Source organism: Acartia tonsa, chromosome 3 (genome assembly GCF_053477335.1).
Source record: "Acartia tonsa isolate MP-2025a chromosome 3, ASM5347733v1, whole genome shotgun sequence".
In the NCBI taxonomy this organism is placed as follows: domain Eukaryota; kingdom Metazoa; phylum Arthropoda; class Copepoda; order Calanoida; family Acartiidae; genus Acartia; species Acartia tonsa.
Window position 1 is genome coordinate 28,697,377 of NC_137262.1, and position 11,349 is coordinate 28,708,725.

At 31.5% G+C, this 11,349-nt stretch overlaps 2 protein-coding genes across 2 annotated transcripts in view; one reads left to right on the forward strand and one right to left on the reverse strand.

The window, feature by feature from the left end:
* The window catches only part of Phf5a (PHD finger protein 5a), a 164,722-nt gene that overhangs the window by 7,371 nt on the left and 146,002 nt on the right, over positions 1-11,349 (forward strand). The window lies entirely within an intron of this gene.
* On the reverse strand, positions 5,289-10,983 carry LOC145313834 (uncharacterized). Its single transcript, XM_080153478.1, has 4 exons — positions 10,850-10,983; positions 8,280-8,433; positions 6,307-7,877; positions 5,289-6,037 (listed from the first exon to the last, which is right to left on the reverse strand). Exons 2-4 carry the CDS (start codon positions 8,400-8,402, stop codon positions 5,374-5,376), a joined length of 2,358 nt encoding a protein of 785 aa, XP_080009604.1. The 5' UTR covers positions 8,403-8,433; positions 10,850-10,983; the 3' UTR covers positions 5,289-5,373.

The following is an 11,349-nucleotide window of genomic DNA, read 5'->3' on the forward strand; positions in this document are numbered from 1 at the left end:
ATCTTTTTTTATTACTTTTCCTTGACATTTTAATAAATCTGCAGTAACAAGCATGAATTTCACAATAAACATTAAATAAGTTGATGCTAAATCAATTACAATAATCGATATATTATTACATGGATGTAGCACAGCAGATTTTGATGTACTGTGATAAAGTGATGCTTGCAGCTGGCTTAATTAACCCAATCCCCTATCCTCCTTCTGGATGAACAAACTAACCTATAAATGAGGTCCATATTATATTACCAAGCTAAATTGACCAAACATTTTCCCCTGTCAATATATCCACGTATATCCTATATCCATTATCACAATATTTTATTATCTAAATTACAATAACAAACCTTTGGTCACATATTTCTTTTTTTATGGCTTAGAAATAGATGATTTATGTGAGTAGTTGATAGATGGATAAGTAAAGAAAATGGTGGTTGTATAAACTAGAAATAAGATGTGAAATGCAGTTAGATAGATACTGGCATTAGTATATATATAAAGGGTAGATAAATAGGTGAATAGATAGAAATTTGAGAGACAGTCATACAGATATATTAGTTGATAGTAGCTCTCTGAAGAGCTTCTTTAAGGGTGAGGTTCTATCTCTGGGTGGTACTGAACAGTTCAAAACTATGCCAGGATAAAGAAATTGGTATGAGAAGATAATTAGCTTATTCTTAATTTTTTGACAGTAAAATTCTTTTGGTAATTCCTACAAATTATTTTTGTTATTGTTTTTTCCCTTAGACCTACCTTGAAACATTTGTGGACCTAATTTTCAAACAGAAAGACCTATTGCTATTAAAATTACTAAGCTTCCCTATATTTCTTGCTTATGAATCAACAATTATCTTTAATGCTTCAGATATTTTTAATTAAATGTTCTTACCAACGATACTATGTATGAATACATAAAAATAATGTTTTTATTTAATGTGCAACCCTTTCTCCCTGCAGCTCTAGTCTGGCAGACGCGCGGGAAAATTGCCGCATTCTTTCTCATGCTCATTTCTAAATTTCAATTTTATCCAATGGTAAGTATGTGTGGCAGGGGGGCCAACTCTAATTGTAATTGTAACTATTATATTTGGTATGTGTGGCAGTGAAACCAACTCTAATTGTAATTGTAACTATGGTTGGTATGTGTGACAGGGATGCCAACTCTAATTGTAATTGTAACTATGGTTGGTATGTGTGACAGGGATGCCAACTCTAATTGTAATTGTAACTTCTATGGTTGTTATGTGTGGCAGGGATGCCAACTCTAATTGTAATTGTAACGGCTATGGTTGATATTAATGCTTGGTATTGTAACTAAAGAATTATCCATAATTAACTTGTTCATAAGGGGTTCTATGTTTAAAAATATTTCTATTTTTAAAAATGTTAGGGATAACAATTGTAACTTCTATGGTTGTTATTTGTTGCAGGGATGCCAACTCTAATTGTAATTGTAACTACTATGGTTGGTATGTGTGACAGGGATGCCAACTCTAATTGTAATTGTAACTATTATGGGATGCTAACTCTAATTGTAATTGTAACTTCTATGGTTGTTATGTGTGGCAGGGATGCCAACTCTAATTGTAATTGTAACGGCTATGGTTGATATTAATGCTTGGTATTGTAACTAAAGAATTATCCATAATTAACTTGTTCATAAGGGGTTCTATGTTTAAAAATATTTCTATTTTTAAAAATGTTAGGGATAACAATTGTAATTGTATCAGGAAATTCAACTTTACATTTTCATTTACTATGGTTGTTACTGGTTTAACACTAAATAGTTGGATGAATTATAATTGATAAGTTTATTGTTGACAACTCTAATTATAGAATAAGAATGTACTTTTCTTGACAACCCTGGAAGCTGTTTTAACCTCTTCCTTCTTGTTGGTTGAATATTGAACAAGTGCGCAGTTATGGAACTTTCCATTTTACTTATTTTGGTTTAAAAAGTACACCACTCTTCCAAAATATATATATTTGATTATAAAGTTGTAGATTTAGGTATTTTTGAAAGGAAAAGGCGTAAATACTGTTTGTTGAATTGGCCTATTTTTTCTGTAATTAAAATTCAACTTACATAGGACTCTTGGGAAGCTTTTTTTAAACCCAACAACTCTGGTAACTTTGTATCATAAAGAAAATCTTGTCTGGAAGGTTCAAATTGTACAACATGAAAACTGTTAAAAATATTTTCCTTACTTGACACTTCATATTTACAACAACAATTTCAAATTGTATTTGGAATTAAATTATTCGTAGAAACCAATTTTTTAGCATCTCTCTTTATATTGAAAATACTTAATTTACTCAAATTTTGAATAAAACTTTTTTCCAAGAATTTCATAGTCTCTAGATGTCTCACCTTTTTCAGGCGTCAGAAAGGTTGATGAATTATAGAAAGATTTCTCCACTAAATAAAAAAAGATAAGTAAATAGGTTTATGATAATAATTCTTAAAAGTTGCAATATTTAAAGTATGGATAATATAAAAACATTCATGCATTTTTTGTTGTTAGGCTTGTTGAGCTTCGATTTAATGGATGCTGTAATTCTTGTGTTAATCAAATTTAAAATACAAATGAGACAAAGTTTAAATCTTACCCTTCAAATAAAAAAAACAAGTAATACATCATTGGAAAGGTTAACAAAAATGTTATGGTTAATCAAAAAATTACAATAAATTGAAATTCCATTTTTAGTCAGATATTTCTAGCCAATTCTGGCTTTAAAAATTACAATTCAATACAATGATTTTGTCAACATAAGAAATAATGATAATGGAGGTTACAAAAATACTCTAATGATAAAAAAATTCAATCAAAAAATATTCTTTTAACTATTGACGATTATAAACACATAAACTTTCAAAGAAAAAACAGAGAGGAATGGTACATTAGCCTGTTGATTACACTAGTCCCTAGTTTTATGATAACGTTTTCTTATTCTTAGGTCTAACAACTTCGGGTACTGAATTTTGATTGGTTGGTTCATTAAGTTGGGTATCTAAACGTTTCAACTAATAATTGCAATCTAAATAGGGTTAATTTTGTGTATCATAATTGAAGATGTACATCAATTTATCGACCATAGTCTTATCCCTTTAGAATTCTGAAGAAACCACAATCAAAATCTTTTATCGACAGAAAGATTCTTTTAAAAGAACAAAAACTAGATGTACAGACATACATGCTTTAATTATAAAAAAGTAACATTTATCTAGAAAACAAAATAAATACGAAAGAAGTTGTACATGTGATGAAATTTGTTTGTGCCCTCTAGCGGATACCAGGATTAATTAACATTGATTTATTAATCTTTACCACTAACTGAACGGATATGTCCATTCATCACATACTATGTATTATTGTTTGCATGGCATAATTTTAACTTTTATCTAAAACATTCAAAACCATTCTTATTTCTTTACCTTAAATAGTATTTTATAGAATTTTAATATGAATGTGGTTAATTTTTATCTCAAAATTATCCAACACTATAATTTTTAAAGCTTCTCCATATTTTGTTATTAAACCATTCAATGTCTAGTCCTTTCATCTCTGGTCGTTAGTTTCTTTCAACAGGAAGTAAAGCACGAAAATTTGCAAGGATGGGGATGAGAATTCGGAATATAAACAGAAAATGGTTTTTAGTTGTATAGAAAAGTGAATTGAATGTTTAAGCAGGCTTTGGCCTACCTATTACTAACCTTCCCTGGTTATTGACGATGTAGAATTATTAATCTAGTCGTTTACAGGATCTTATTGGACATAAAAAGAACTCCAGTTCCAAATAAACAAAAAATACCCATTCTTTTCGGAAGTATTGGCTTCTATTGAAACACTAGTTAAATAAATCTAAATCAATGTTCCAAAAAATTAGAAACCAAAAAAATGTTGGTCTTGTATATGTTATTGTTAGTATGAAAACTACGTGATTCAATTTATATTGATCTTAAAGTTGCGCAGCATCTCTATAAATGGAATAATTTATTTCCTAGTTTAATTTTTACTTTTGCCTTGTTAACCAACATGTTATGTATTATCTCGTAGATTTTGTTCTTTACGGATTTTTCACCACCGTACTATATAACGGTCAGTAGTAGGCTGCCAAATCCTTTTTATTTTACTAAGAATAGATAGCTCAAATATTAAGGGAGTAAAAAGCATTATAATAAAATCAGTTTCCGACGGACAACCTGTATTGATTCTTTTCTTTATTCTTCAATTATATTTTCAATAGGCAAACAGACAGGCTAGCCTGTCTTAAAGGTTTCTGTGTTCTTAAAGAAATATCATTACATTAAAAACATAAAAAACTCTGACAAAAATATAAATGTCATTTCAATGAAATATTAAAAATAAATCTATTGCAAATCTGTATTTTAGAAGCAATAATAGAAATAATATTGCAACGTGATGCATTGATTAGTAATCTAATAGTTTTCTTTCAACAATTTTGCAATTGATTACAAGGTTTCGTGATTTTTTTTATTAAAAAATAGATGCGAAGTTGAGTGATTTTGGAAAATAAATACCTATATAAAAAAATATAAAAAATTAAAGGAAGCGAAGCAATATATAAATTATCATTGATAAATATACCAAAAATAAGCTAATGTAATATGTTCCAAAGAAAGGCAGTATGTCCTATTTTAATATCTAATTCTATAGTCTAACCAACATTTCAAATCAGATGAACAGTACAAAAAGGTAGGGAAAATACTAAAATTACCATAAAGGTGACAACCAGCCAGGGAGGAAGGGGGGATTGGACTATAAACTGGAAACCAAAGTTTTAATAGTTATTTTTCGCATCGTATTATAATCAGCTTTCTGCGGATATACAATGTACAATTATAAGATTAAATCAGTTTATTTTTAGCTCCGGGCTACAAAAACTGGTTTTAATCTTATGATTGTACATTTTTATATTCATAGAAAGCTGGATATAATACGCTGCTAGACATAATTTTTTCGTATGGATGAGAACCGGTTCCTATCCACCGGATTCGAATGAATACGAGAAAACACGTTATAATTTTCGTTGGCACACAAACTATGATTATTAAGGATGTATCTCAATTGTTTTAATGATAACGGGTTCGTCGGACAGTCCGCATTTACACTTTTTAAAAAAGAGGGAAAGGAGAGGAATTGGAACTTGAAGCTATTTCCAATATTATTAGTTGTAATAGAATTGGTAAATTTGAGAAATATCACACAATATACAAGTTTTTTTTCATTATTGTTCTCAGAATATTGTTTCCTACTTTAAACAAATTTCAAATTTAGATTTTATTTCAAAATTACATATTTAGATTTATAAATGAAATTATAAAATTATGTGACAATTAAAACATTTCTTTTAATCAAGTCTAATTTTCAAAAGCTTCTGGAAATACTTTGTTTGTGTATCAACACTGAATAAGATATCTTTCCAATTCTTACTATTAGGTGTGCTCTCCTGTAGAGTTACAAACAAATCCTTTAGAGCAAAAAAGTTGCTCTTGATTCTCTTGGTGTCTTTGAGGCTAAGAGATTTCTTCAGGAGTGTATTGAGAAGACTGATACTTCCCTGTTTGCAAACATTGATGGTTCTGGACACAATTTCATCAATGTATTGACATCTTTCAGTTTCCAGCAAACTTTTAAAATCTGTTTGAAAATTAGCAAAGACAAATTCTTTATCAGCAGTGAGAAATTTTTTTAATATTTTCTCATATTCTTTCTTGTATTGCTTCAGAACATTGTCAGATTTAAGTTCAATATGCAACTGGAAAGATTGAATTCTTTTTGCCGATAGTTCTTCAGTTGGGAATGGTAAGATTTCCACTTTTTCCAGTGGAACCTTCATAGAGCCACAGATGCCATTATGATCAGAATGTTCTATGCCGCAGCCCCAGCAGAAGCCAGTGCCACATGTAGAGCACATCATGTAGTTGCAGCCCCACATTTTCTCCCACTTAATCCCACACTTAGGACAGGGGCGCACCTCCACTGTCGTCTCCTTACTTTTCCATTCATTCATCCTGAATGAATTTATGCTTTAAATCATTTGTCTTTACATCTTAGTAAAAAATCTAATCAAAAACTCATTGATATATATTGTCAAGTCCATTTAGTTATATTACATTCAAAGATTGTTAAATCAAACAAGCTTACTCAGCATCATACATTTCACACAATTTAGACTTGAATAATGTGCTATGATTTTACTCAACATGAAAAACTTCCAGACTAAATTGTGATATTCATGTTGAATTTACATTACAATAATTCCAAAAATATGAATGTTTACCTGTTTTCAAACTGCTGGTAATCCTGCTTCTCCTGGCAAGAACTTGGATAATGATAATCCTTACCACACCACCTGCACCAATGATTCCCACACACACACTTGATCCCCTGCTCAGTAGAGAATTTATCATCACTGCTGGCAGATTTGAAGTCAGTAAAAACAATTCTCTTGCAAAGGGTTCTATCACAGCGGTGAACATTGTAATCAGTCTTGACACTAGAGTCTACAATACTTTCTAGGAGTTCTTTCAGATTCTTATTTGGAAGGAACCAACTAAGGATAGAAATGGGAACAGGAGCTGCACAGTCAAAACCTGGACATTGGATAATCTTATCCATTTCTTTGATTGAGCTCAGGTACATAGTCCAACAACTTGGACAGAAACCTTCTCCACAGGCACAATAATCAAGCTGAACTCCAGTCTCAAAGCAGACGTTACAGTAATCATCAACAGCAATAGCCTCGTTCGAAATACTTTCTTCATACTTTGCTACCTCAATCTCAAGCAAATTTAGACCAGCTTCATGAGTTCTATAGCAATTGCTGTTAATACCAGACCTAACAGGAAAAGACCTTCCACCAAGTAAATGCTGGGCCAGATTACTAACTTCAAATACTGATCTACACTCACTGAACAGAGGCAGTATGTCAGTAAGGTCTTCTGTCTTCAGGCTTGTTATTTTAAGCTCACATTCTATCATTGCCTCATGGACATGTTTAGGCTGAAGAGACAAAATGATTCCAGATGGCTTATTTATCATTGTTACACGTTCTAATTTTGTTTCATGAATTGTTTCCCAATCTTTGGAAGCCAGCGGATCAATATCTTCCAGAAAGAGAATAACCTTTTCTGCACTGGCATCCAACTCTTCGATTTTTTCAAATTCGTCATTTTCTACATTATTATCAAGTTTTATTTCTTGAATTAAAGTTGGGTCAAAAAATATTTTGCCTTTAAAACTTTTTGCAATACTTTGCGGAATAGGCTTATTAGTTTGATCTACGGTTGAAATATTTTGACTTTGCATTAAGAAATCTTTAAGGGAAAGTTCTTTGGGTGATGTGGATAGATTATCCGGATCAGATTCTTCATTTTCTGACTCTTCTTCACTAAAAGTCTCCTCCTCTCCACTCTCTTCTGTATAATAGATTGATTTCTTTCCCTTGGCACCTTCCTTGTACATGTAAAACCCATTCTTTGGATGACCCTTACTTCTGGTCCTGCTTTTTTCTAAAGCCTCATCTTCTATTGTAAATTTAACATCTTTGCTTTTATCAAATTCATGTCCAGGAACTCTGGACCTTTCTTTGCCAACAAATATTTCTGATTCCCTATTTGACATGAAATATCTTGCAATTTCCTCATTTGCTTTCACATGATAGTCAGGAACAAGATTTGGATCAGGGACAACAAGGGCGAGTACATTCATCTCCTCTTCAGCTAATTCTGATTGTTCATAGGTGAATGTGTCTTTCAAAGATTGCGCTATTTTCCAGCGGTTGTTCTTGTTTTGGGAATATTGCACGTCAACATCCCAGTTGGCGACTTCAGGATAATCTGCTAAATATCTCTAAAAAAAAATAATAACATGATTGTTTCATGAAAACCTATGACTTCAATTGACAGGTAAACATTTTGGAGACAACTGTTTCACAAGTTTCAGTATTGAAAAAATAAATTTGTAATAAGGATTTAAAGTTTTATATGTGAAAATATTTCAAAATATAAGCACATTACAAAAGATAAGAAAAATTTTAATGAAAAAGTACATTTGATTTATCATATAAATATCAACCAACAGGACACTTGAAATGAAATATGTTAGATTTTACATGAGGTGTGCATTAGAGAAGTGTGTAAAACAACTGCTACACATAATTAATGCCAAGTTTAAAATTTATGATGTGATATTATAAAAACTGGACATAAAAAGTTGTAGAGTGGCATCACTGCTACAAATTTGCTATCTTACCTGGGCAATATTTTCTGCAGCCTTCTTGTCTCCCTGAATTGTGATTAACTGAGATGCTCTTCCTAAAGCGTTCAGTTGAACTTTCCTCCCTCTCTTCTTTCTTTTCTCTTTGATCAGAGGCATGGTGGGGCACTTCTTCTCTTTTTGTTTACTTCTAGAAAATATTTATATTAAGTATTTTTTAGTAGCGAAGCTACTCTATAATTCACTATGTCCGTCCGTCAGTCAATCCGTCCGTCAGTCAGTCCGTAACGCTATGGGGGAAACGTGATTTTCTCGGCTCCTATTTAAGATAGACAGCTGAAATTTTTAGTGAAGATTCCTATGACATATGCCCATCTAATCTATACATTGTTTTGTCCGTCTGTCTATCAATTGGGGTGCTAGATCGATTCCTAGATTTTTACGTTTTTGTAATTTTCTCGATTCCTCTTCAAGAAAAATGGCTGGAATTTTCAGGTATTGAATAAATTTAGATTTCACATATTCTGATAAAGTTTTGTTTAGATGCCCTTATTGGTTGGGGTGCTAGATCGATTCCTAGATTTTTAAGTTTTCATGATTTTGTCAATCCCTATACAAGATAGACAGTTGAAATTTTCAGGGATTGAATAAGTTTACATTTTGCATATTTCCATTAATTTTTATTAAGATACCTTTATTGGTTAGGGTGCTAGATCGATTCCTAGTTTTTCAAGTTTTTGTGATTTTCTCAACTCCTGTTCAAGATAAACGGTTGGATTTTTTAGTAATTAATTAAGTCAACATTCTTCATATTTTGACCAAGTTTTTTAAACACTTACTATTATTTGGGGTGCTAAATCGAATTTAGATTTTAACGTTTTTCTTGTTAGCTTAAGGCTTCAAAAGACCATTATACAATATACATTTTTAAAAGATTTCATGATTTTTATAATTAAAGTTTTTTATTACATAATCTATAGATCATTTCCTGTTGTATATTTATAATTTTTGAGCTTCGCTACTTATGGATGTTGTCATCCTTGTTTACTAGTAAGTTAGGAAGAGAACAGACATACAGTTTTTAGAGGTTAGGTTTCTGGGATAAAATCGCTCGCAAAGTTTGATGCAAAGTAGAAATTCACAAAACCGTATTAAAAATATATTATGACTTTTGTAGTACTACCGACAGAATAAATTGTATATAGTATGATCTTTTGAAAAAGGGGATCTTTAAAAAAAATCAGCAGTCTATCTGAAATAGCAGTCAAAAAATCACATATTCACAATAGTGTTATTGGCAAACAAAAGAACAGACAGTGAATTAAAGAGTAGGTTCGCTACTATAACTAAGTTAGGTTTGTGCATTACCTAACATTAAGTTTAGTTATTACCTATTAAACAAGGATGACAACATCCATATAAGCGAAGCACTGAAACGATAGGACAAACTGACATTAACCCTTATATAGTGTCAGAACTGAGCTGGATCTTTAAATCGTTTTTAAGGTGCGCTGAATCGGGGCGATTCAGAGGTGAACCGTAGGTGCGCTGATGGTTAGCCACAGCACGCCTATAAAACATGGATTTTAAAAAGATTTTCAGCGCGGTGTTGTTAAATCGCCTGCGCACTCACTAAAATATCGATCCGCACCAGTACAACTTTATTACTTAAGCAGTGTCAGTAAGGTATTTTATATAAAATGCCGTGTCCGTATGGTATTTTATATAAAACATTAATATATAATTTATTTTAAAAATAACTATAAAAATGTTTTCACAATAGTTTTGCAATAAAATATTAAAGTAATTAAAAAAAAATATTTATTTATTAAATAAATCACCCCGATTTGGTTCGGCAATGGCACTCGGTGAGTGGCATTGCCACGCCGGTACTGCGCAACTGGGCGCGCCAAATTGCCCATGCAAATTCGATTTAAAGATTGGTATTTAATAATTTGATGGCGCGCTGAATGAATCGCCCCGGTTTAAATCATCTATAAACGATTTAAAGATCCAGCTCTGAATAAACAGAATATAAATGTATAAGAATTGGACAAAATTGTAAGTAAATTTGTTGAAAAACTGCTTGACACAGGATGTTTATGGACATACTTACATTTTTAGGAGTTGATTATAGAGTTGATTTGATTATAACATTATACTTTTTTGTCCCAGGAATCAACATACCAAAAATTAGATCAATTGGATCATTATATCACATAAAAATTTGTTGTTAAAAAAGTAAAAAAATCAACATGTGTAAAATGGACGTACGGACATTCTTGTTATTATAATAGAGTTGCTACGCTTTCAAAATCGTACCTAACTACTAAAGGAATCACTATGCAAAGTTTGCAATCGATAGGACAATTCTAACAAGCCTAAATTAACGAAAAAGGCTATCTCTCTGTGACGGACGGACGGACCGACCCTAATTATAGAAAAGCTTCGCTTTTAACAAAATAAGGTAATAATTAAAATAAGTAGCAAATATATATAGGTTTGTGCTGTACCTAAAGTTTGTGTTCTAGTTAGAAATTTTGTTACATAATAATGATTAATAAATAATTTTAAAAAAACAAATAATAACATAATTACATATTTACCTTTAGATAAACTTCCTATAGGAGGGGAACAATTGAAACTGAATAAAAGTGTGTGTCCTTTCTGTGTTTATATTGAAACTTATCAGTGGTGTGTGTGTATGTACGTTTGCACGACGTGGTGCAATATTCTATCACCATGGATTTTCTAATACAAGTTTTGCTGCTGTTACAAATAAACAAGGATGACAGCATCAATAAGAAGCAAAGCACACGAAACGGATTTACAAACATATAAAGTGTATCAAGCAATTATTCAGTGATCATAAAAAAACGAAAGAAAAATAAAGAGAGAGAAGGACATAAGAATAGAAGATATGAGGAATGATAAAAAAATATGAAACCTTCATCAAAAATATTTGGTTATAGTCCCTTTCGTAACATCGCACCATATGGGGCGATTCTTCGTATTTTTCACAGTAGCTTTTCTCCTATTTCTAGCCCCTGCGGGGGGCTCTAACCCTGCGGGGCCAATTACCCAACCCTGTGGGGCAATCGCCTAA